This window comes from Balaenoptera physalus, assembly GCF_965194825.1.
Source record: "Balaenoptera physalus genome assembly, chromosome: 13".
In the NCBI taxonomy this organism is placed as follows: domain Eukaryota; kingdom Metazoa; phylum Chordata; class Mammalia; order Artiodactyla; family Balaenopteridae; genus Balaenoptera; species Balaenoptera physalus.
In genome coordinates this window covers 47,500,900-47,527,780 of record NC_138892.1, presented here as the reverse complement: position 1 = coordinate 47,527,780, position 26,881 = coordinate 47,500,900, and the positions used below count along the sequence as shown (strand labels likewise).

The following is a 26,881-nucleotide window of genomic DNA, read 5'->3' as shown; positions in this document are numbered from 1 at the left end:
GTTTGTTTTTCTGAAGAAAGATCCAGTTGGGAAGAGGAAGGCATTGTCTCCCTGGCCCTTTTTTGTTTATATTTTGATATTGTTGTCCCAACCTGGATCCAGTGCCATGTGCCATGTGACCTTTGCAAAGTCAGAACATTTAGCCAAGCTCACATTCACAGGTGGAGACAGGCGAAAGAAGACTGTGGACAGATCTTATTGAGCACAGTTACTGGGTACTTCATGTAATCTCTCTTTTTAATCCTCAAAGTAACCATATAAAGTAGAGGATTATAAATGCCAGTACAAGAGGTTTGCATAGTTTGTCCAGATAACTATTTTACTTTGTTTCTGCAGACACAGCCTAAAATTCACTTCTCCTTCTTTCCTGAAAGTAGGGACAGCACCGGGGACTCTGCCGGTTTATCTCTTCTCTCCATACAGCAGAGAATGGAGGAGACGAGAGGCCAGGTAATCCTTCGGTGTCACGGGCGCTTCTGATAATCCCAGTTGTCAAATGCAAACATCTTTGACTGAAACTTCAGACCCAGGATCAGAAGTGGGCATCACCTGGGTTTATGATAGAGCCTTTTATAACCGAGTGGCTTTAATTCACTAACAGTGTTCTTACATGACGCCTACTTGGCTTTTATGGTCTTTAACTTCTGACGGGGATGGGGAGTAGAATTACACCCAGGTGGAGGAAAGCAAGGTTGGTATGTCAGGAAGACCATTTACTCACTCGGCCCTTCTCCACACACTGGGTCACCATGACGATGTTGTGAACATTCTGTTCCCACGCCATTTTCCAGAAGTCATCCTTGGTGCCGGGAAGAGGTCCCTGAGTAGCGATGTATTCTCTCCTGAAGTTGTTGCCCTGCAATGAATTTACAATGTGGAGAGTCGGAAACAATGGGCCTCTTCACAACTCTAAGCAAAGTGTTAGCTCTGTAGATTAGGTGAGATGTAAGTCTTTGCCAGGGCCCTGACTTGAGAAAAAAGATACTAACACGCATCAAGGCTTGGGAGCAGGAAGGACAAAGGCCGGAACACTGAACTGTTGTTAAGAGCCAAGTTCTTTTTTATTAGGTTGTGTTTATTCTTAAAGGCAGTGGAGGACTCAGGCAATAATTTAGAAAACACTTCACCCTCAATTATGAGTGTGTGTAAATACATATACCTGTGCGTGCGCGTGTGTGCGCGCGTGTGTGTGTATGGACTGTCTGAGGAACTGACATTGATCAGGCTCTTTCCTTATTTAACATAGAAGAGTTGTAGTCATTTCAGGTACTTGACTTTGGGTTGTTGGTAAGAGATACCATGCAAGGGAAACTTAAGGGAAGAGAACCCACTGTTTACTGAGCATCCACCCTATAACATGCTGTGGGGCAGGATTTTCACAGATCTTATTTAATTGTAACCACAACTCTATGAGCTAGGATATTTTCACCCACACATCCTGCACTCCAGCAACATGGAATTACTTGCAGATCCCAGTAGAAGCTCTTTCTCTCCTTGCCTCTCCTCAGGGCCTCTACACTGTGTCACCTATGCCACCCCCATCCCCACCCCACCCACTGCCTCTCCTCTGGCGAATCCTTATTTGTCCTCCAAGTCTCAGCATGGTGCCTGCTCTGCTGAGCCTTCCTTTATCTTTCTTTCTGCTGGACGATGTTCTCCCAGAAGCTCCTGCAGCAACCTACAGCCTCTCGCTACTCAGAGAGTGGTCCTCAGACCTGCAGCACAGGCACCATCTGGGAGCCTGTTAGAAATACAGAATCCCAGGTTCCACCCCAGTCCTGCTGAATCAGAAGCTGCATTTTTTTGTGTTTTTTTTTGTTTTTTTTTTTTGGCCGAGACGCGCAGCATGTGGGATCTTAGTTCCCCAACCAGGGATCAAACCCGCGCCCCCTGCAGTGGAAGCACAGAGTCTTAACCACTGGACCGCCAGGGAAGTCCCGTCAGAAGCTTCATTTTAACAAGACCCACAGATGATGTGGATATATGTTAATGGTGGAGAAGCACCATTCTAGCCTGTCAAGGGCGTCGCCCACCTTGTCATTTCCTGATGCCACAACTCTGCTGAGAGTTCCCTGAGGGTTAGGATTCCATCTGACCCTCTCCTTGTACACAGCTCAGAGTCTGACTTACAGTTAGCACTTTACTATATAGTGTTTATGGAGTGAATGGAGGATTATTTGAGGTAAATATTATCCTCACTTTTTTTGGAAAAGGAAATGGAGGCCCAAAGAATTGACATTAACTTGCCCGAGGTCCTAGAGTCAGCAAGGGGCAGAGATGGGATTCAAACAGGGTCTGTCTGACCTTAAAGCTTTTTCCACTGTAGGTGCTGTAGGAAGCCGGTGAAATGCTAACCAGAATCTGAGCCCAAAGGTTTGACAGAACCTTTGAGTTGTGTCTGTGGTTTTCAAAAATCCAAATAAACTTTGAATCAGCTTCCCTAGCTAGGCAGCCTTAGCCGTGGAGGTCCAGCTTCCTCAGGGAGCTCTAATCTTGACTAAGGGCTGCAGAGAGAAAATGACCTTTGAAAATGCCTCCTGGGCTCATTATAATCATATGTGACTATAGCCATTTTGAAAACTGGGCCTTAGCAGTGATTGAATAGGACAGCCTGCGTTTTACGACAATCAGACATGATCTTTTTTTTTTTTTTTTTTTTTCTCTAAAACTGACATGTTTCCAGACCTAAGAACGGTGGGAGCGTGTTGGGGAGGAGAGTTGTCTCCAGCACAGCCACCCGTCAAAGCTTCATCCCAGTCACTGTGGGCCCGTGGCTGGGTCACTTACAGGGACGTAGCTGGCATTAATATAGTCAGAGCACAGGTCGTCATCCACATTGGACAGCTTCACTCGAGAGGCGTCATCTGCAAGGAAATTTATTGACAGAGATTTGCCAGTGAGTCGCGGTGATTCTCCCTACTGTTTACAGAATGCTTGGTGATTCTCCCTACTGTTTACAGAATGCTTGGTATTTGATGTGCGTTAGCTCTGACCCCCATGACAGCCCCACAGGGGAGGTATTCTCATCTCCATTTTGCAGATGAGGCTTAGACAGGATCACTAACTTGCCTCTGGTTGCACAGGTGGCCCAGAAACACACAAGCAGACGAGCCAAATGCTCCCTGAAGCCCCCTCGTGTACTTTCCTTTGTGATACCATATCATTTGCCCGATGGAGTGGCCAGCTCCCTTTCACTGCTAGAATGAATACAATCCAGAAAAACTACCTTCTATTGCTTCACCTAATTGGGTAAGGATAACATATAAATAGATATACATATATAAATAAACAAATAAACAAACAAACAAATATATATATATATAATTGCTAACTAGAGACTTTAAGTAAACCCAGCTTGGCCCGTATTGTTAACCCTGTTACTGCTCTTAGGCCTCTAAGGAGAGGCATTAGGACCACATGGTGAAATGTCAACAGCATAAGTGGCCTCTCAGAGCCAGAATCTCAGCTGGTTGTTATCCCCCTGGAGGGAAGTGCAATAACATACAAGTCATTTCTTTTTAAAGACTTTTCAGAGCCTCTGAATATCTCCCATATCCAGCTATACCATATTGCTTTGCCCCATTTTACTAGTGGAAAAGAGAAAAAATGGCTAGAGGAAGACAGTATTACAAATTTCAACACAAAACTTACAGGGCAATATATTGTTGTATCGATTCTTCCCTCTATTCTCTGGCAAGAGTGCAATGTCACATGATTGGTTTCGACCCACATCTTTTAGGTCCTGTTAGGTCAAAAATAAGTTTTCAGGTGAAGAATGTGAGATAGAAAAGGGCAAATCAGACAGTCCCTGAGATACATAACAATATAACCATATGTTACACTAGCTGCATTTGTGGAATGCCTCCTATTCGACCACTGTGCGTCAGCTCTGATCCCCACGAGAGCCCCACAGGAGGTAGTCTCATCTCCATTTTACAGATGAGGCTCAGACAGGATAATTCACTTGCCCCAGGTCACACAGGTGGCAAAGCTGGGAACTGAATCCAAAGCCTGGGCACTTTTCACCAAACCACATTGTCTCCCAGGCAAGCAAAAGGCCAGCTTAAATAACTGACAGCAATCTGTATAAAACAAACACATGAAAGGATGCTCAACATCACTAATCATTAGAGAAATGCAAATCAAAACCACAATGAGGTTTTACCTCACACCGGTCAGAATTGGCCATCATCAAAAAATCTACAAACGATAAATGCTGGAGAGGGTGTGGAGAAAAGGGAACCTCCTGCACTGTTGGTGGGAATGTAAATTGATACAGCCACTATGGAGAACAGTATGGAGGTTCCTTAAAAAACTAAAAATAGAACTACAATATGACTCAGCAATCCCACTACTGGGCATATACCCTGAGAAAACCATAATTCAAAAAGAGACATGCACCACAATGTTCATTGCAGCACTATTTACAATAGCCAGGACGTGGAAGCATCCTAAGTGTCCATCGACAGATGAATGAATAAAGAAGCTGTGGCACATATATACAATGGAATATTACTCGACCATAAAAAGAAATGAAATTGAGTTATTTGTAGTGAGGTGGATGGACCTAGAGTCTGTCACACAGAGTGAAGGAAGTCAGAAAGAGAAAAACAAATACCATATGCTAACACATATATATGGAATCTAAAAAAAAAATGGTTCTGATGAACCTAGGGGCAGGACAGGAATAAAGACGCAGACGTAGAGAATGGACTTGAGGACGTGGGGAGGGGGAAGGGTAAGCTGGGACGAAGTGAGAGAGTAGCATTGACATATATACACTACCAAATGTAAAGTAGATAGCTAGTGGAAAGCAGCTGCATAGCACAGGGAGATCAGCTCGGTGCATTGTGTCCACCTAGAGGAGTGGGATAGGGAGGGTGGGAGGGGGACGCAAGAGGGAGGGGATATGGGGATGTATGTATATGTATAGCTGATTCACTTTGTTATACAGCAGAAACTAACACAACATTGTAAAGCAATTATACTCCAATAAAGATGTTAAAAAAAAAAAAACTGACAGCATTGGTTTGCATCTGAAGTTTGTCAATTCTTTCTTACCATCTGGTCTGGGTAGTGCCTTGTCTGCTGTACTATTCCGGAGATCAAAATGGCCTCTGAGACTAGGTGGTATATTGTGCAGGGAATGGATTGAGGCACAAAAGAACGCTCAGCTGAGACCCTAAGTGCCATCCTAACTCCTGAGCCCAATCAGCCTGTGATTCCACAGTGAAGGCTTGGAGGGAAATTCTGCTAAGGACCAGGGGTGCTAAAGCATCATTGCCTCTGAGTTGTACCTCGTATTCCTTGGATAGAAGGTAGTTGGAGTCGGCCTGCAGCTTCATGAAGTGTCCTTCAAACTGATTTACTTTTATTGGGCTATAGTTTAAAATATAATAGAAAGAAAAGAAAATTACTGAAGAACAGGGAAAATGCCATACCCAGCCCCAGTTACATTTCAAAAGCAGATAATACAGTAACTAATGAGTTCTCTCTCTTACCAAGAAGTCTTCCGGTTACTGTGAAGAAAAGCCAAAAGAAGAAAGATCTCATTAGCAAATCTCATGTAATACAGTCAACTCATCTTTCAATAAATGAAGTGAAGGAAAACGTGCTCACCCTTTTTGGCCCAGGTTCAAGTGGACAGACAGTGGTCGATCCCGACGAATGCTCAGGCGGGCAGAGGGCCTTTCTCGACCATGGCTGAAACACAAGGGAGAGGACTTATATTCTGGTTACGAAATAATTTAAACAAATTTCTCCATTTATGGTAAGGCTGTGCATGTTTGTGCAAATATGGATTTTTCAGTACATGTATATTTTACACTCAGCCAACATCCCTTTGAGGGAGGGAAAAGGGAGGAAGAACATAAAGAAGAAATAGATTTTTCCCACTCAGAAACCATCCTGCAATAGCTGAAGATTTGTCTTCTGGTTTTTGGCTACAGGTCATAATCACTTCCCACGCTCTCAATAAAGCTTTCTATAAACACACACACACAGAGAGTAAACCTTAGAGGCAAGACACGACTGCAAGAGAGAGGACATGCCAAAGAAAAGAAATTCCCTAAGAAAAGAGGGCATGGCATTGGGGCCACATGCTGTTTAGTTCTTTTTGGTCCCTTCTTAAGTTATCATGGCAGATATGAGCCACAAAATGGAGATGTCAACCATACTTTTCAGCATATTTCAGAAAAGTATTCGGGCACACAATTTGCAGACATCTCTGTCTCCGTGAGGTAACTGAACCACACACACGATTTTTTTTTCCTGTGCCAAAGGAGCTATTTCACATCCAAATGAGGCTACAGATGGCCCCTCAGTCATTTGGTAAGGGCAAGACTCAGCAGTGGTATGTAGAGAGGCTGAAAAAAGTGAGTCATGGTTTTAGGGTTTGATTCTTGTTTTTCTGAAGAAACAAAGGTGATTTAACCTGGAGAAATTAAATGATTTTCCCTCCTGACTTTTCAGGCTAAAGAGCATTTTCAGTTGCATCTTTAAAATTGTGGACCCAATTGCCAAAGGGATCTTTGTACTCACCTGGCTTTCTGTCTGCAGATTAATAAGGCAACAACAGCTACCAGCATGCCAATTAAGAACAGACCAGCACTCACACCTTCAATAACTCCAAACAAAGGCTCTACAATAATCCAGAGGGCAACAACAAACCCAGGTGGGAAAATTAGTGTTAAAGAACCAGTAAGATAGCTATTGGAACCCTAGCTCCCTAGGAATGTTATTACAGAAGGATTCAAACGATGCCCACATTAAGGCATTTACTATCTAAAGGCTAAGCAGTATGCAGCTGAAAAGATGAAACATTGGCTACTACCCTGTAACAGCAGCTTGGTCATTATACTTTTGAAGTCAATGGTGTTCACCTTATAAAGGAATTTGGGACTTCATCTATGCTTGTATGTGAAGCTTTGGGGGCACTTGAGATAAAGGCCAGCAGTTTGCCACCAAGGTAAATATGCTATTTCACTTGTATGAAACGTGTTTTACAGCATCTGGGACACTGGCAAATCCAGTGAATTGCTCAGAATTATTTTAATGAAATTCCATTTTTATTATCTGGTTCGATACTGCCACTGGGGGTTTATGAACAGGTAGCCCATTTTAAAAACAGTTTATTGAAATATAATTCACATGCCATACTATTCACCAATTTAAACTGCACAATTCAATCAATTATTTTACATTCAATTTTATAACATTTTCATCACCCCCCTAAAAGAATCCCCAATGCCCCTTAGCAGTCATTCTTCATTCCCTCTCCCTAGACCCTGGCAACCACTAATCTACTTTGTCTTCATAGATTTGCCTGTTCTGGACAATAAATTGAGTAATAAATAGGTGCTTTGTTTGTGATTGGCTTCTTTCACTTAGCATGTTTTCAAGGTTCATCCATGTTGTGGCATGTATCAGTATTTCATTCCTTTTTATGCTGAATAATATTCCACTGTGTGGATATATCACATTTTGTTTGTCCATTCAGCCATTGATGGACATTTGGGTTATTTCTATTATTTTGGTTATTATGAATAAAGCTGCTATGAATCTCCATATACAAGTTTTTATTTTCATTTCTCTTGGGTATACACTTAGGAGTGGAATTGCTGGGTTAGAGGGTAACTCTAGGTTATTAAACCTTTTGAGAAATTGCAAAACTGTTTTCCAAAGAAGTTACACCATTTTATTGATACATTCTACAAGCAATGTATAAGGGTTCAGATTTCTCCATATCCTTACTAACACTTGTTATTGTCTTTTTGATGATAGCCATTCTAGTGGGTGTGAAGTAGTATTTTATTGTGGTTATGATTTGCATTTCCCTAATGTCTAATGATGTTGAGCATCTTTCCATGTGCTTATTGGACATTTATGTATTGTCTTTGGCGAAATGTCTATTCACATCCTTTACCCATTTTTAAATTGTGTTGTTTGTCTTTTTATTATTGAGTTGTAAGTGTTCTGTATATTCTGGATACTTGACCTTTATCAGATATATGATTTGCAAATAGTTACTCCCATTCTGTGGGTTGTCTTTTCACTTTCTTTATGGTGTCCTTTGAAGCACAAGAGTTTTAAATTTTAATTAAGTCCCATTTATCTAGTTTGTTGTTGTTGTTGCTTGTGCTTTTGGTATCATAGCTAAGAAACCATTTCCTAACTCAAGGTCACAAAGATTTACTCCTATGTTTTCTTTTAAAAGTTTGATCATTTTAGCTCTTACATTTAGGTCTGTGGAGTAGTCCATTTTTGAAGTTGCATTTTAAGCCCTTGGATTTGTTTATTCAATGTGCTTTTCAAGACTTACTTACCAAATCAACACAGTCATCTTTCTTTTACTGTGGTTAATATTCTTTTTTTGGATATATGTTTACTATCTTCCTTTATTGGACTACATACAATTTTTGTTGTATAACAATAATTTAAATAGGGAAGAATTTTGTTTACAAATCCCTTACTTAACATTAAATTATAAGCAAACACATCTAAATCCTCCTGTGTTCTGATCCCTTTTTGGTTTGAAAAGTGGGAGATTATCCCTATATTTGGCATAAATAGATGGGAGTGTTTGTGAGGCTGAGTCATCTTTTGTCATACAGCATGAGAGGCTGTTTCAGCTATAAAGAAGAACTTCCTGAGACCAAGCATTGTGGAAGGCTGGGTACAGGGAAAGGCTGGAAAGATAATGGTATCAAAGAACAATGTGCTAAACAATAAAGCTATTCTCAGCATGTTGGAAATATTCTGAATCCGAGCAGTGCAGAAGTTAAGAGGTCAGGCAGAAAGTGCCAGAATTGCAGCTCTGCTATCTTGGGCAAGTTACATAAACTCTTGGTACCTCAAATCCTCACCTTTAAAATGGGGATGATAATAGGATCTACCTTAAAAGGTTGTAGTGAGGATCAGGTATATTCTAAGCACAGTGCTTAAAACTGCTGTTCCACAGGGTGAAAAGTAAAATTAGCGACTATTATTACTCAGGCTTTCCCTCTAACATAAATTTATGTAAAGCCAAGTTAACATTTTTTATCATGTAAAAGCAACGTAAAATAAACAAAAGGAAAAAAGTCACCTGTAATCCCACTACTTTGAGATATTAATCATTAATACTTTGGTGTTTTCTCCTTCTAGTCTTTTTTTTTCTAAGCATTTCTATGCATATATTTCATATACACATTCCCGCTAACGACTTGAAAGCCTTTTGTACCTACTTCTGTTTTGGCCTGTGCAAGCTCTTGATTTGAATGTTTTTCATCCACTGTTTTTTAAAAAAATTCATTTTTAATAGGAAAAAAATCTGGTATTTCTTTCTACCTTCTTTACAAGATTAATCCCCTTTCAGTCCATTCTGCTACAGAAGTTGTGAAATTCCTCTAATCCACATCAATCCATGATCATATAAAGATTAAAATCCAAGCAAAAATAAATGTTCCCCTTACCACCATCAGCCAAGTCCCCAGATCTCCCCACTAGAGGTTCTTGTAGGTGACATGGTGTTTGGCAGACTATGTAAAGTCGATGGAAAGGTTAGCCTTACCTGACTCAGTGGTGATGGGCAAAGAGAAAAATGTGTCTGAATAGAGTGGCTTTGTGAATTCCTTCAGGTCCTCATCAAATAGCTGGGTAAAAGCCCGAATGCTGATTCTGAAAAGAAAACCAATTTATTTAAGTACAAATTAGTGACTCACCACAGTAGGGTCAAGGAGAAACAGGGTGGTCACCTGGTCAATATGTATGTAGGGTAGGGTATGAATTATGAAATCAGATAGCCCTGGGTTCGTGCATTCATGCATTCATTCATTTATTCATCAAATATTTATTGAGCCCCCACTGTGTGCCGGTACCTGTCCAGGAGCTGGATATACTGCAAAGAATAAGTCCCTATCATCTCGACGTTTACACTCTTGAATGTAAAACTAAGCCTAGTAGGCTGAAGTTATAGGGCAATATGGGAACAAAAAATCACTTTCTAACATCTAGAGTATGAGCTGCCTCATAGGTAGTGAGCTTCCAGTCATTGAGGGTGTTTAAGCAGAGACTGGAGAACCAGCTCTCAGGGAATCTGTAGGACAGCAGCCCTGCACTAAGTTATAGATTGGCTTGGGTGACCTCCTCAGTCCGTTCTATCCTGAAGATTCCCAGACTATAGGTTTACTGAGAGTATGAGGATCGGTTTATATGGGAAAACTTTTTCTAGGGTTAATTTAAATCGTATGAAAAGTAATGGACGACTCTTTTTTCCTTAAAAAAAAAAAATCTAGATTTGCTTAACCCGAAAGTATCTGGGCACATCCTGTAATAATGCTGAAGTAGTACCAACATTAGTACCAGCCAGGACAAATTGTTCTGACCTTTTGCCCTCTCCTTCTCACTCATGCCCAGGTCCAAGTATAATCTCCTCAACATCTTCAAGATGATACTGATCAACCACATCTGTAATTTCCATCTCTAAAAGAAACCTTCCAAGTCAAAAGTTGTACTTCCAGGAATAACAGACTGTTGATGGAGGTATTATGTAATGTCCCCAAAGGGTAACAAGCAGTCAACGCGTGTTAAGTGGGAGGGGAGGAGTTGGTGTGTGTTGCTAATGTCTTATACCTTTGGACATTGAAAGGAGTCTCTCCCATGAAAAGAGTTTCTTTTACAACCCTCAGAATGGGAGAAAATATTTGCAAACGAAGGAACTGTCAAAGGATTAATCTCCAAAATATACAAGCAGCTCATGCAGCTCAATATCAAAAAAACAAACAACCCAATCCAAACATGGGCAGAAGACCTAAATAGACATTTCTCCAGAGAAGACATACAGATTGTCAACAAACACATGAAAGGATGGTTGACATTACTAATCATTAGAGAAATGCAAATCAAAACTACAATGAGGTATCACCTCACACCAGTCAGAATGGCCATCATCAAAAAACCTACAAACAGTAAATGCTGGAGAGGGTGTGGAGAAAAGCGAACCCTCTTGCACTGTTGGTGGGAATGTAAATTGATACAGCCACTATGGAGAACAGTATGGAGGTTCCTCAAAAAACTAAAAATAGAACTACCATACAACCCAGCAATTCACTACTGGGCATATACCCTGAGAAAACCATAATTCAAAAAGAGTCATGTACCAGAATGTTCATTGCAGCACTATTTACAATAGCCAGGACGTGGAAGCAACCTAAGTGTCCATTGACAGATGAATGGATAAAGAAGATGTGGCACATATATACAATGGAATATTACTCAGCCATAAAAAGAAACGAAACTGAGTTATTTGTAGTGAGGTGGATGGACCTGGAGACTGTCCTACAGAATGAAGTAAGTCAGAAAGAGAAAAACAAATACCGTATGCTAACACATATATATGGAACCTAAAAAAAAAAAAAAACAAAAAGGTTCTGAAGAACCTAGGGGCAGGACAGGAGTAAAGACACAGACGTAGAGAATGGACTTGAGGACACGGGGAGGGGGAAGGGTAAGCTGGGACGAAGTGAGAGAGTAGCACTGACATATATACACTACCAAATGTAAAATAGCTAGTGGGAAGCATCCGCATAGCACAGGGAGATCAGCTCGGTGCTTTGTGTCCACCTAGAGGGGTGGGATAGGGAGGGTGGGAGGGAGACGCAAGAGGGAGGAGATTTGGGGATGTATGTATATGTATAGCTGATTCACTTTGTTATGCAGCAGAATCTAACACACCATTGTAAAGCCATTATACTCCAATAAAGATGTTAAAAAAAAGTTTCGTTTATTTGTATAGTGATTTGTAAGTGTGGAGAACTTTTATAAATATGATTCTGTTTGACCATCTCCAACCTCTCCAATATAAGAAGGTTATGATATTATTTCAGAGATTTGGAACCTGAAGCTTGGGGAGATTCCATTTCTCACTCAAGATCTATAGAGAAAGCTGGTAAAAGAAAACCAAACTCGGTACTTTCTGACTCGTAGTCCAAATCGCTGTCTCTTATTTCCTCTTGGCTTAATTTTGGTTTAACAGCAGTGACTTCTGTTGGAGGGGTGGCAAAAAAGGGCCTGGGCTAGGAAGCATAGGGTTTGAGGTCTAGCTCTCACTGTCACTGATTAGGTGAATGGTTCCCAAAGTTCTTTTTGCCTCAGTTTTCTCATCTGTGAAAATCAAAGCATTGGGTATAACAACCTTGACAGGTTCTGCTCTGGAATTCTGGGATTCACAGGTGCAAATGCAAAGTACAAAATGGATCCAGATGAATAAGGGCCTTTAGGAACCCTGGAAGGAGATAATGACTTACTGTAGGCTTGGCTTAAAAGTAGCAGGTCCACAGGAACTCTGCCCTTAAACCCTTCCAGTAATGGGCACCACAACCACATTTCCTAGCCCAGCAATTAGCACCTATTCCGAATCCTGTCCCATCCTATCTTCCTGCTTTTGTCTTCCCCACTACCCCTCTACATGACCCCCACTTTCAAATGGGAGTATTTGCTCTTCTCTAGACAATCTGTGTATTTCTGCCTCTGTACTGTGACTGTTCCCTGCACCTTGAATCTCCTCTTGCCTCAATCTCCATAGTTTCAAATTCTTCCCTACTTTTCAGCGCCCAGCCAAAATGATACCTCCTTCAAGAAGACTTTTGAAACTTCATAGCATTTATTTACCTATACCCCTCTTATGTCCTTCAACATTTCTGCCCATATTTTACAGACATGTCTTCTGTATATGTATATAAGATTATTTTAATGAACTGATATCTGATAGTAAGTTTTTCAACTTTAAATGTGTCCAGAATCAGAATTCTATAGCACAAAGTTACAGATCATGTGGTTCAATTTCCTTCATTTGAGGAAAATGAGGTCAAGGGAAGCTGATACCTGAGCGTGGTCACATTGCTATTCTATTTAGAATAGAAACAAAACCAAATTAGCACTTCCCCAACCTCCAAACTGCTTCTCACCCATCATGATCCGCCCGTTCTCTTCCCATATGGAACAACGCTAATTTTATACCCGGATAGTAGGAACCCAACAATGAAAGGAAACACATTATATACTCGTTGACATAATACACTTGCATATCAGCTAAACCTAGCATTTCTCATTTCTTTTCCATCCTAATTTTTCTTTTTCCATGTTCCTTCCTGTCTACCTATTCTCTCTGAAAAAAAAGATGCCTGAGAGCATTGAGGGTCACCATGGTGATTATCATCGTGAGACAGGCAGAATTCTGCCTGCACAGAGCCTGGGTTCAGCAGCTACCACACGGGGGGTCACTTAGCATGCGGTTCTCTGTGCTCGTATCAAGCATTATCTGCCTGGCCTGCTGTTCACAGGAGTGAACAAAATGTGGAGAAATAGAGGAAAGCTGTGTCCTAGAAAACAAATTAGTATGGCAGGAGTTGATTAAGCTATAATAAGAATGTGTAACTCTTCATAGAGCATCTTGGCTCATTCCCTTATTTGTTCATAAACATTTAATGGCGTCTCTTTTGTGCCCGGTACTTGCTATATTGTTTTGTGACCGATGTCATGTCTGTCTCCCCTATTAGACTGTGAGCTCTTGAAGCCTAGTGAAGAGGGTAGGCTATTAAACAAAGGGCTAAAAACTACTGCTAACTGGAGGATTAGAGGGGTGTAGAGACTGGGTGCTGTGGAAATGGAGCTGAGGGCCCAACCACCCAGCTGTGGATTAACAGGGGTGGCGCCGGCTAGTTGCAGGTTGAGCTGGCTTTTAAAGTGTATGAAGCAATTCACCAGTCAGACAGGAGAGTGGAGGGCATCCCAAACAGAGTGAAAAGAATGTGCAAAGGCTCAGGGGTCTAAGAGAGCCACGTCAGATTTAAGGGAACTCAGAGGAATAGGGTAAAGCAAAAGGGCAGAGTGTACTTGGGGCAAATGGTGGGAGACAAAGCTGGCGGGGCAGGCAGGAGGGAGGAGGCGGGGGCTTTGTGTGCCCTGCTCTGGAATCTTCACTTGCTCCTGGAAATGAATGGGAACCACTGAAAGACCTTAATCTAGAAGAGACATGGCTAGGCTTGATCTGTCATCTACATGACTCCTCAGGACAGTCCTGTGATGTTTTGCAGATGAGGAAAGTGAGAATTAGAGAACTGAAATGCCATTTCCAAGGTTACACAGCTGAAAAGTGGCAGTGCTGGAACTCGAATGCAGGGCCTCTTCCTAGGACCTTGGCTGCTGTTATGGACAGAGAGGAGTGTGCTGGGAGGCTGGGGGCCTGGTCCACACGTGAACTCTCTCTAGCTTCTTGTTCTCTTTCTTAAACGTAGTAATGAGTCATCTTCTCTCCTTCTCTTTCAAAAAGCAAACAAGAAAACAAAAACAGCCTCAACTTTCCAACCCACAAAGAGAAAATAGCCCTTAGGAGACTTTTCCTCAAATTTCCTGGAGCCCAAGTGACCAAGGAGCTGAGGCATCTCTTGATTCTAAAAGGAACTAAAGGATCCCAGCATTCTGATCTCTTTTATATTTCTCCTTTGCTCTGTCTGAGATCTCATCTCCTTCAGGTAGGCTCATATGGCCTCTTCCTCAAGCAAACATCACTAATAAGTTTGTGTGTGTTTACTTTGGAGGTGCCAACCTTGGCTGTGTGGCAATAGCACTTTTGTGGTGAGTCCTGGGCAGAGGTAGCTCTACAGAGTTCCTGCTCAAAGTGAGTCCTCTGTTTTAGGGAAACTGTTGGCCTGCCTTTGTTGATGCAAGGGAGGGGCTAAGAATGACATGATGCCGTGTCACTGTCTCCTTTTGGAACTGGCAGAAAAGTTTCTGCTGAAATTCAGGGGTGATACTCAAAATATGCAAGAGTTAGTAAGACCTGGACATGGACCAACCAGAATGGACACTGGCCCATAGAGAACCTGACTGACTGCCATACTGGCTGGATATCAGCTCTGCCAACACCCAGCAGAGAAGGCACATCCTCTGCAGAAGTACTAACCTTGGATGCCTGTGGCCTTATATCCAAGATGGCAGCCTAGGTTCTCTATCTCTTGGGGATCCTGGTTTGGGGGGCTGTGTATACTTACACCTGCTTTCGGGGAGCATAGTGTAGATGAAGGGCACAGACAATTCCTACAGATGGAAGGGCCTGTTGGCCGCAGTAGTGCTCCCTGGGGCCAAACCAAATAGCTGCTCCTTTACATCTGCCATCTTACTGGGAGGAGAGGGTGCTTCCACTCATTCAGGGGCCTTTCCCTTCAAGGGTTCTATCTGGACCAAAGAGCAGTTTCATCTTGTTACGCCTTAGAAGGTAAATTCCAATCCTCACTAAAAGTGGAAGATAAAACCTCATATTTCTTGAGTCTCCCTGAACTCAGTCTTTCTGTTTGGACATTTTCACAATTGTTAACATGGTAAGTAAATTGTCTGATTCATACTAGAGAAGTTTTAGGAGAAAGGACAATCTATTAAGAACCTTCAATTCTTCACATAATGAATTGGAGCTTTTGCACAACGCGAAGGCCTTCTTTACACATTACCTGTGAATGCAGGCAGGAACACAACTTTTATAAATTACCTAGTAAAATGTAGAGCACTCTTGTAACACAGGTTATTAATCTACAGGAGCTCGTGTGCATCTGAGGCCCAGACAGCTGAGCGCCCAGTGATGGAGCACGTCCCTTCTAGCAAAATGACGGTAATACATCTAACCTGTAGGCCGTGCGCGGCTTCAGCGGTCCATCACAAAATTTTTGCTGATTGGGATCACATTTTCCACCCAGGCTCTCCATCTCTGCACCAAGCTTAATGTTAAAACTCTTAGAGTTGCTGTCAGGACTTTCGGCACATTTGCTGGCAAAATAATCAGTCTGATACACCCGAACGGAGGCATTGTGCCTATATTCCAGGTAGGAGGGCAGAGGGTGCTGTTGTTCTGGCTTCAGCTCATCACTGCCTGGAGGGAGAAAACCCACAGTGAAGCACTGACTTTCTTGTGACTTCAGTGAATTTCTAACTAGGTTTCTGAGGTTACCTCCTCACCCACTATCTCTAGTCATCCCTGGAGTGCAGAATCTGTGATCTCAAAGGATGCTATGAAATTCTCCCAATGAAATTAATTTAATTCACTTTTTCTAAAATAAGTAAAAATTAAAAATAAATAGTGCATATACAAAATTTTATATATGCATATTCATCTACACCGACACACACACGGACACACACACATACACACACACACACATACATACACTATCATTTTTCTAGGAAATAAAATATGTGTGAATGAGAGGGTGGCTCCTGCATCAAATGATAACGTGTCCCGTAACTCCAGAAAGTTGGACACTCCCCATTGTGAGAGTCAAGCCACTCAGAAAGGTCTCTACCTTGCCAATAACCATTGTAGCTGAGCGAATAAGGAGATCCCTATGACCTGGGAAATGGGGAAAAGATAAGAGGAATCAGGTCTGAGGCCAGAGCAGTCGCCTCATAGGCACGCTCCCCGTGCTGTGCCCAGTCTGATAATTGCTCCGTGTCCTGCTCTGTTATCTTGAGTACAGCTTAATCTTGGCTTGAATCTGGTCCCTCATGCAGAACACTTCCCAGAACTCTTCCCCTGTCCACCCAGCCTGCTGTGTGTTTTGGCACTGCAAACTCGTTTTGATGTTGGCTGGAGGAAAGCATAATTAGGAAGACAAATATTATAGAGATTGGATACCATTTACAGTGAACTTTAAGGAGTGGTACTGTGGGGCTTCTTTGTATCCTGGACTCAATCTCAATTTATTAAACTTTTATTGTTTGATAAAATTTGCTCAAAAATGAATGGATCTTGGAAATACTCTCCTGTTGGCAGTAGTTAAAAGGAAGGTTGCCTTTAGGAAGAGTATATATGCTATAAATGACACTTATGTGAGATGGACTGTTATCTTAGATCACCGGGGGAGCACAGCCCATCTCCATGGACATCAGTAATTGAAACCCACCTGGCTGGAGAACACGAGGCTGAATTCTGGGGTATTACTTTTCTTCAGCTACTGCCTTATATTCAGGTAGGAAAACACTGTCTTCAGTGCAGCCTACTTAAATTTAAAGTCTCTCCACAGTTCACCTATTTATCTCCAGTTAGGATGTGTGAGGAAACTTGGAATGCAACATTGACCCTTGAAATTATTGAATTAATTATGCATAACCAGCTCTAGTACAATTAAATAAAATGTAAAAACACACAGTGAGAATGAAATACTGTTTAGCTCCAACATTTGTCATGGCAGGTTTAAAGCTTCCCATTGCCCACAAATGGGTTAAAATAGTCTGGGATGCTTAAGAAACTCCAGTGCAGCACCTTAAACAACTTTGAAAAATATAAGACACGTAGAATATATTAATGTCATTCCAGACACAAACATCTGTTTTGGAGAAAGAACACACAAGACCTCAGTGGCAAATACACATATGGACATGTGTGCCCCCAGATACAGCACTCCTGCAGATGATTTGATGAATGCTGATGTAATAAGCTCTAAAGATCATACTTGGTGGTTGTATGGAATGTTATTATAAGAATTACCTAGTATTTGCCTGATCCATAAGAATTGGGTAACACTGAATAATTTAGTGGACTAGATAATGAAACATATTATTGAAAATTCAGTAGAGAAAGGAGGAATGCTCTTCATGATCATTTTTTTCCCCTCTTTTAAGCTTTTGAATATTTGTGTGAATTGGTGGGTGGTTTGGGAGTGTATGATTGGTGCAGGTATTGAGACAGGAAGAGGGGAAGGCAGATGAAGTATACAGCTGCTTAATGGCAGAACAAAGGAGCTGAACGGGACTGAATAAGTAGCAAAGAAGACTGAATGAGTCAGTACATGCAATGCACTTCCAACAGTGCCTGGCACATAGTGCGGGCTCAAGAAATGATGGTTATTGTTATTATTGATGTAGCTGCTATTAATATTACTCACCCATTTAATAATTAAACCCAGCAGATAACAGGCTTTATTGCTGAAAGAACCTTTGAGCAGTTTTTTGTTACATCTCCCTGCATCCAGCAGAGAGAGAGTGAAACGACATAAAAATTAAGTTTTCTTCTTTTAAAAACTTGTCACAAAAGGAGCTCCCACAGTGACTTTTGGGAAAGTAATCCTGTGTCTTACAGCAGAGTTAATTCGTGATCACTTACCGTCAGCCTCTCTCACCACCACTGTGAAGTATTTCACAGCTCCATTGGTGTCGCTGAACCAGCTGCAGTTGAAAGTAAAGTTGATGGAAGATTTGCTAATTAGCACATCCTTTTTATTCACCCGAATATGTGGAGGTGGAGGAGGAGGGCCTGGAAGAAGGGTGGGGAGGGAACCAAGAAGGGTCACAACTATGCTTTTACATATAAAATATCAGTGAAATGAAGGTCTCTACTCACCTACATCAGACCGTGTGTGTGTGTGTGTGTGTGTGTGTGTGTGTGTGTGTGTAATGCTTGGAATCAAGGAAACCTCCTCCTCTCCTGAAGGGAAGCAGGCAGAGGAAGTGATTTGCCAGTAGCACATTAAACATAAGGAAAGAGGCAGCTCCTCAGCAGGATTTCCTGAAGTTGTAGCATCAAACTGCTTAAAAGCTCCATTATAGCTCTAACTATATCAGGCAAAGAGATGTATTTAAATACTAACTCATTCAGGTTCTTTAAGATCATTTAACTTGTTTGCTGCCAGGATGCGTTACACAGAGAAATGTTTCTACTTCCCAGAGCCTTTCAGGTCCTCTTCAAGTGACAACAAGACACACTACTGTGGGTGAGCCGTACACACGGGAACAGGGGTGATGGATACCATGGAGAAAGGCACACGCCCTGCATACGCCTCCAGGGACACTTACGGTCTATCATGGTGATGGTGCTGTCTTCAACCACCTCACTGGTCATGCCGGCTGACTGCACCTTGATGGACACCAGGTATCTCTTATGGGGCACTAGCATCATGATGTTGAGCAGAGATTTTTCTTTCTCCAACTTTCTGGAGAACTCAACTTCTTGAGTGTCCATTTTCCGGCACTCAATGCTGTACCCATCAAAGTCAGAATCGGGAGGGATCCAAGAACAGGCGATGGCCGTGGAGTTCTGAGGACGGCAATGCAGATTCTGTATCTTGTCTGGCTCTAAAGGAGACAGGAAGAGACACTTTTCACAACTCTGTGAGACCTCCTTTTAGCTCCTTTGGCTCCAACTAGCTCAGAGATCTAAATAAATAATTCCCAATCTTCGTGTGAATTGTCTTTCATAGATCTCCAAGGGGATCTCTGCCTATGAGGCTCCGCTTTGAGAAACACTACACGTTAAAATTCTGTCCCTTTAGAAAAATCACCAGGTGCCATTGTGACTGGAAACACAAATGTACACGTGGGCACTGAAATCAAGTGGCAGAAGTCAGATAGAAGGTGGGGCAGAGTAGCCGAGAGATGCAGCTTGAACTGCCTGAATTCAAATTCTATTTACCAGTGATGCACTCGTGGGCAAGTGATTTAACGTATCTGTGGCCTATCTGTAAAGTGGGGAAATTAAGAATACCTACTTCATATGGTTACTATAATGACTCAATGAGCTGAAACATGCACAGCCAACCAGCACACTGGCTGGCGTGCTAACTGCTCAATAAAAGTTAGTTCTTAAAATGAGGAAAGTAAGAAATGGCGTTGCTGACGCGTTTACCTTCTGGGTCTGGCTTCTGTCCCTGTCTTCCATTTTTTTGCCTGCCCCTCCCTGCTCACACGCCACGCTCCAGGGACTGAACTGCTGTGATTCCCCACATATGCCAGACTCTTCCACCCCCCCTGTTTCATCCCCCTGTGCTTATGGTCATTCACTTTCTTCTGCCTGACAGAGTGCCTGACTCAGTAGGGGCTTGAATGGCAGCTGATTTTATTTGTTCCTGTGAGTGACACAACCATGAATCTGAAAGAAAAGCAGTCACGTGACTGTGCAAGTTAACAACCAAACTGTGTAGGTTACCCTGTTATATATGCTCTTCTGGGAACTATGTGTAGACCTACTCGGCCCTCCCGGCGCAGCACCTGTTGCTCTGATTTGGAGCACGACCCACCTTCCCCTGACACGTGCTTTGTTACAGGAATCCTTGTCCTCAACAAACACTCAGCATCTGTGTGCTACTGAGTGAATTCCTGTTTCATATCAAGGTCTGTAAATGTAAGCTAAGTCACAGCAGGTTAGATGAGGATGATTTAGGAAAAAAAATCAAGCCGAGGAGTTTTCAGGATAGAGGAAGAATTGGCCTTTGAGGCAGACAATAATTGTGTCTTTTCAAACATTAACTGCTTGTTAATCTTTTGAGCTCCCTTCAAACCAAGTCACAGCTGAGACCCAAAGACACCTCCTCTTTCAGCTTTGGAGAAATTCTTTTAAAACATCCTGCCTAATCTGTAATTCTGATAATTTACACAAAGTATAATATGGAAATTTGCTTTGATCTCTTCCTTCAGTTCCTTCTCTCTCCTCCTTTTCACCTCTAAACCCTGCCTGCCTTCCAAGACTCAGGTTACATCTCCATTCACTAAGAAACGAGTACCTACTATGTGCGATGTGCCCTTCTAGAGACTGTGAACAGTCCAGAAGTGAATAAGACATTAGCCGTAACCTCTAGGAAGGGAGATGAGTCCAAACCAGTCATAATACAAGGTAGAAAAGAGAATGTACCAGAAGAAATGGGGAAGAGGATGTTGTGTGAAGTGACAGACAACTTTCTGCTTCTGGTGTTAGCGGTGGGCAGGAGTTAGCAAAGCCTTTCTGGCAGAGATGACACCTCGCCAAGATATTGGGAGAGGGGCATTTTAGGCAGAGAAAACCACAAACCCGGGCACCAAGGGTGCGGCTGGGAGGAGTGGGAAGGTGGCTGGTGCAGCAGTGCAAGCTGTTCATCATGGCAGGAACGTGTCTGTGAGAAATGGGGCACTGGAATGATTTTACATGAGAATTCTCAACTTCTGTTTTGTTTAATCCTCTGTTATCTTGTGTTTTCTGTTACCCACAGCCAAACCCAGTCTGAACTAATGCAACCCTCAAAGTTCATTCCGCCATTCCCCGTAAAACTCAGCATCGAGTCCCTCTTGGTGCCGGTTGCTTTCCTCTTGGGCAGGCCCCATTTGGTAAATGCCTCTCTTAAATTCTAGCATCCAGGACCGAATACAATATTCCAGATGTGACCTGACCAGCCCAACCTCAGCTGAGCTCTCAGATTCTAACACCCGTGATTCAATTACACAGCCCACAATATGCCACTGCAAACCCCTCTTGATCTTGCTATAAACTAAAACTCTTAGTTCTTTTTCACATATTTCTCTTGACACACACCTATGTGATCCCAAACTGCTCTTTGGATACAATCCAAAGAGTTATAATTTTTGTAGCATTAATGTTTGTTGAATTAACAAAACAGCTACTGGCTTAAATTTCTAATTTTCAACTTTGTATTTTATCAATAACCAATAACTATCTGATCTGATCTCAGAAACTACATTTACTGGGTATTATTGAAAAATAAATATTTGGATTGAGGTTCCTATACCAAAAACTTCTGTTTCTTTGAGGTCTGTGGTATTTATCTCAAAATGCCTTGGGGAAGAAACTGATATGTACTTTATTGTTGAAGTATTTTCATCTTTAGAATTTACAGCAATAGGTCCTAACCAGTACCTCTGTTTCTAGTTTGCCCCTTTCAATCTGTTCTCTGTTCCACCCCCATAGTGACTTTCTAAAATGCAAATTTGATTATATCTCGGCTGAAAATCCTTCAGTGGCTCCAATGGACTGAGGTTCAAAATCATTACCATGGCTCACAAGACATTTTATGACCTGATTCTCCTAATCCTCACCTTTTATCCTCTGGCCAGCTAAACTCCTTTCTATTCCTGTCTCCTGCCTGGTTTTGGAATCTTTTTTTCTCTCTACCTGGAACATTCTTTACTTCTTTCTGCATCTCCACCCGCTGAGTCTTACTCTTTCTTTGGGTTTTGATTTGGATGTTTCTTCTTCTAGGAAGCTCCCTTTTATTGGGTCAGATGCCTTTACCCTGTGTTTCTCTAGTGCCAAATACTTCCTCCATCACACCCAAAATGTCTTTTTAATGATAGTACCTCCCACTCAACTGTAAGCTCCATGAGCGCAGAGATTATTTCTTGTTGTTAAAGTTGAATAAATGAACAAATCTATATAGTACTTCTGTCTGAATTCAAATCTAACCAAGTTCAGGTAAAAATGTGGATTTAAACCAAAGCCCCATTGGAATAAGATGTTGCAACACCTACTTCCTCCCCACTTCATCTGAGAATCAAGACATGTCATACTTGTCCTCACAGATCCAAAAATTGGTTTGCTGTAGGTTTTCCAGGAATCACCACTGACAGTCTTGACACTGAATTGATAAGATCTCCCTGGACGAAGACCATACACGATGCGTCCTTCTGATTTTCTGTTGCTGTAGGGGTTGAAGACTGTGACGGCATCTCTGGGGAACCACTGCAGCTCAAAGTCATCATAGTCTGTCCAGTCCGGTGGCCCTTTCCAGGTGATGGCCAACGATGTGTTCGCAACATCGGCAAATGACATAAGACTGGGAGGACTTGGGGCTGTATGTATGAGAAAGTAAAAAATCATGTAATCACTTCTATGCCATAACATATATAAATAAGATAGCTGAGCGACTTCAGACATACGTTTAATGTACTTCGTAGGAAGAGGTAATATGATAACATAATAATAAGAGCTTCCATTTACAGTGTTTACTACATGTAAGACACTGTCCTCAAGTGTTTTATGTACATTTTCTTTAATTTTTTTAACCAGAGCTTTTTCTCCAGGGTGCTATGGAGCATGAGTGTGCCCTGAATGGATTATAAGTATGAGAAGATATTTATTCCATCAGATTTGGGGATGTGAAGGCTAGAGTCCACAGACAGTTACATCCAATTGCAGAGAGCCTTGTTCATTGACCCCAGGGTGGCACACAGATATCAATGTTATCTGTGTGTGCCCAAGAAATAAGAAAATCTAGAAAGCACTGATCATAGTAACACAATGATGATGTATATGATTATCCCCATTTTACAGATAAGAAAGCTGAGGCTTAGAGATGCTCGGTGACTTGCCCAGCTTCACATAGGTAAGTGGCAGAGCTAAGCCAAGGACCTAGATCTTTTCACCCAAAGTCTGTCTCCTTTACCCATTCTATCACAGAGCCTTCCCAAGTTCAGGGGCTAGCACATGGTACATCATTACCGATTTTATTTCTTTTTAATAAGACCGTAATTAAAACATGCCTGTGGAAGCTACTTCCCACCAACTCTTGGCCATTGGCACCTGGGCTTCTTACCTGTTCTGCTCTCCCCTGTGACCTTGTTGCTGAGATCTCCACTATGAGTTATCACACACAGCATGTATTTCCTTCCGGGAACGAGGCCATGGAAACGCCACTCCGTCAGGTCCTTGTCTTTCCAGTTTTCCTTCTTTGTGCCATTGGGGTTATAGAGAATCAGCTCATAAAAGTCGAAGTCTCCAGAGGCTGGACTCCAGCTGAACCAGAGACTGTCTGTCATGTTTCGATTGGATCCCTTGAGGTTACTCACAGAGGCTGGGACTTAAAGAGAGGGAAAACCTTTATTAAAAACAAGACAGATAGAAACAAGGGCATTTTGGCCCACAGGTGAAAACATGAGCTATGTTGGATGTACGGGTGAGTAGTGCCTATTGTAGAGTCAGATCTTGCTTCTACTTCAGGTCACTTGAGTTTAGGGGAATGTGGTCTAGAGACCTGGCACAAATTAAAATAAAACAAAGCACAAGAGGTGGTGACTTCTATATGCTCGCTACATGTCCTCTGATAAACATATAAAGTGAAATCTTCAGAAATGACTAAGTCTGGTCAAATAGTTCATAACTTAGGATATAAAAAGCCCTGAAAGTTGTTCATAAAATGTTCCTGCCCCTTCCAGTCTGGCCCATCTCACTCGGGCCACCATCCCATAACATCCCTCTCTGGGCCTCTTTACTTCCTCTCCATCCTCTCTTAGGTTCTCAGTTCTCTCTCTCAGCCCTTTCTTCCCCCAAAATCTATACTGATGGAACCTCACTTGGGAAGTGAAGTGTTAACAGTCATTTCTACCATAGTATAAGTTAGTCAGGCTGGCACCTGTCCCGTGGGCACGTAAGCTTCATGATTCTTTGGAGAGTGAAGACTGTTGTCCCTTGTTGGAGGAATTTTAAACATTAATGAGCAGATAAGGGAAGATGTGCCGAGGGCAGATGGCCCTGAAGATGGTAACATCTAGGAAATTCCACTCATGGCTTATCCGCTGCTCTTTTTCATTCCCTCAGAAGACAAGCTGAGAACTCCTGTTGAGTGACTAAAATGAGCTCTTCCCATGGCTCCTCTCACCTTCGGGTCTCAGCTGAAAAGCCTTCTCTGTCTAAAGTGGTCTCTAAGTCTTGTCCTGCCGAGTCACGCTGTGTCACAACATCATGTTTATTTCCTTCAGAGGATTTAAGGGGTTCCAAAATCATCACCCTTTAAAATCTGCCGTCCCGCCCCCTCCTTCTCTCTGCTAGTGTAGAGCCCTGTGAGGTCAGGGGCCCTGTGAGTCTTGTCTACTCTCCCAGTGCAACAGTGAGCCCAGTGCCTGGCACACAAGAGCACTCAAAAACAATTGTCAATTAAGAATAAAAATTGGGGACTTCCCTGGTGATCCAGTGGCTAAGGCTCAGTGCTCCCAATGCAGGGGGCCGGGGTTCCATCCCTGGTCAGGGGACTAGATCCCACACGCATGCCTCAACTCAAGAGTTCACATGCCGCAACTAAGACCCGGGGCAGTCAAATAAATAAATAAATAAATATTTTAAAAAAGAATAAAAATTGAACAGAAAAAATGAGATAATGGACTCAAATTATGGAGAAAGAGTAGATCCAGTTTCTTATTTGCAAAACCCAGAGATGTTTCTCCCTCTCATTTTCCTGGAACTCTTGTGTTCACTTCATCTAGTGCTGTGTTTCTGATTCACAGCAGTCTTTGCTTGTTGGCCCCATTTGTAGCTGCCCTTCTTTGGACCTGCTCTCCACTCCATCTATGTCCTGTAGAAAGCTGAAAGGCACAGCTTGAATTGAGCCCCGATGGGTTATAACCCTCGCGTAGCAGTTTGCTGGCAAGTAAAGGAGCCAGATTCATGTTTCTCACTAAACTCTGTGAGGTAAGCACGTGGAGGAAACAAAGCAAAAACCAGTGCAAAAACTATTCTGATATAGAATCAAAGGTCTGATTTAGGGTCAGAAATTTCCTATAAAGGTCACAAATTTCATATAAAGTTCTCCGTGGGTAGAACAGGAAAGTAAGGACAAATCAAGGCAAAGCCAGTGAGTACTGTGACAGTTCCCCTGCTATTCATGACAGCTTGGGTTCAGGTCTTACCTGTTCTACCGAATATGGAAGACTCATTAGACAGCTCCCCACTGTGAGTTACAATCACCATTTTGTACATTCGACCTTGTAGCAAGTTCTGAAAAGAGAAGCTCTGGACTTGCGGGCCAACTTGAGCTCGCTCCTGAAGAGTTCGATCTGGGTTGTACAGAAAGATGTTGTACCATTTGAGCTCCCCCTCTGAGGGGGTCCAGCTGAAGGACAGGTGTCTGGTGGCGTTCTCTGTGATCCTCAGGTTGGTGACAGCTGCTGGGACTAGAAAGGTTGAGGAGCAAGAGAATGAGACTGAGTTTTGCTACAGCCAACCCTGACCCAGCCCGCGGTTGGCGCCTAGATAGCCACACTCCAACAAGCAGCTCAAAACACACCGTCCCTGCCTTTAAGAATACTGACTTCGGGAGACCCCAGAGCAAAGAAACCCGAATATTGTGAATTAGCGAGGCTGGAGCTAATGTTAATGTAAGTTAATGTTAAAAAGCAAAACCAAGAGAACAACAAGAAAAAACCCCCACTAATGGAAAACTATCTTTAAAGACATTTTTTGCGTGTAAAATAAATGTTAGTCTGACCTGTGTGACTAAATATTTTTCCAATACTAGGAACTAGATCAGAGATCAGCAATCTATCTCTGAGTGCCCTCTGAGAGCTAAGAAATGACCATTGGAGGGAAGGGCAGTGGGAAGGAGAGACTAGGTATGAAAGAAAGGGAAAATCAGGCAGAAAGAGAAAACTAGATTCAGAGACATGGGAAAGACAAGGAAGAGGAAAAGCCAAAACCATGTTTTAAAAAAGGTTTACATTAGGATTTTGGAACCCTTTTGGCCTTCCGTGCTACCTGCTGGCAAGGTGATCAAGTGCCACCAGAAATGACCTGCTTCCAAACTGTTGGCACAGATGCTGCCTGATACCATGGAAGTCTTAGGATGCCAGTGGAAATAGAACAGGACATCTGTCTCCTCTCTCCCGGGTTCTCTTCTCCAAACACTTTCTCAGGCTCTTTTGCTTTTCCCCTCTCCTTATGCCAGATCCTTAGAAGTTGGTATTTCCCATGGTTCCACCCTCTGTCTCCTTCATATTCGATAACGTTAGCGAAACAGTCAGTCTCATTCACTTTATGGCTCGCTATGGCCTGCATGTTTGTGTCCCCGGCCCGACCCCCCGGAAATTCACGTTGAAACCTAAGGGCCAAAATGATGGTTTCAGGGGGTAGCGAATGGAAGATGATTAGGTCATGAGGGTGGAGACTTCATGAGTGGGATCAGTGCCTTATAAAAGAGACCCCAGAGGGCTCTCTCATCCTTCCCACCATGTGAGGACACAGTGAGAAGATTCTCGCTGTGATCCAGAAAATGGGCCCTCACCAGACACCAAATCTGCTGGAGCCTTGACCTTGAACTTCCAGCCTCCAGAACTGAGAGAAATAAATGTCTGTTGTTTAAGCCACCCAGTTTACGGTATTCTTGTTATA

General features: G+C 42.5%; 1 protein-coding gene across 3 annotated transcripts in view; it reads right to left on the bottom strand.

Annotated features, from left to right (window-relative positions):
* PTPRB (protein tyrosine phosphatase receptor type B) overlaps positions 1 to 26,881 on the bottom strand; it is a 117,929-nt gene that overhangs the window by 17,860 nt on the left and 73,188 nt on the right. For 2 of the 3 annotated variants that reach the window (XM_082422673.1, XM_082422674.1), the window contains 14 exons: positions 25,405 to 25,668; positions 23,319 to 23,582; positions 22,294 to 22,575; positions 18,817 to 19,095; positions 18,128 to 18,277; positions 15,655 to 15,898; positions 9,551 to 9,657; positions 6,541 to 6,640; positions 5,620 to 5,703; positions 5,502 to 5,519; positions 5,298 to 5,379; positions 3,652 to 3,742; positions 2,788 to 2,864; positions 722 to 856 (listed from right to left, as the gene is read on the bottom strand). In XM_082422673.1, coding sequence (XP_082278799.1) covers positions 722 to 856; positions 2,788 to 2,864; positions 3,652 to 3,742; positions 5,298 to 5,379; positions 5,502 to 5,519; positions 5,620 to 5,703; positions 6,541 to 6,640; positions 9,551 to 9,657; positions 15,655 to 15,898; positions 18,128 to 18,277; positions 18,817 to 19,095; positions 22,294 to 22,575; positions 23,319 to 23,582; positions 25,405 to 25,668 — 2,177 coding nt within the window. Of the gene's footprint in view, positions 1 to 721; positions 857 to 2,787; positions 2,865 to 3,651; positions 3,743 to 5,297; positions 5,380 to 5,501; positions 5,520 to 5,619; positions 5,704 to 6,540; positions 6,641 to 9,550; positions 9,658 to 15,654; positions 15,899 to 18,127; positions 18,278 to 18,816; positions 19,096 to 22,293; positions 22,576 to 23,318; positions 23,583 to 25,404; positions 25,669 to 26,881 lie in introns of those variants that run through there. The other variant, XR_014252873.1, reaches the window with a different exon arrangement.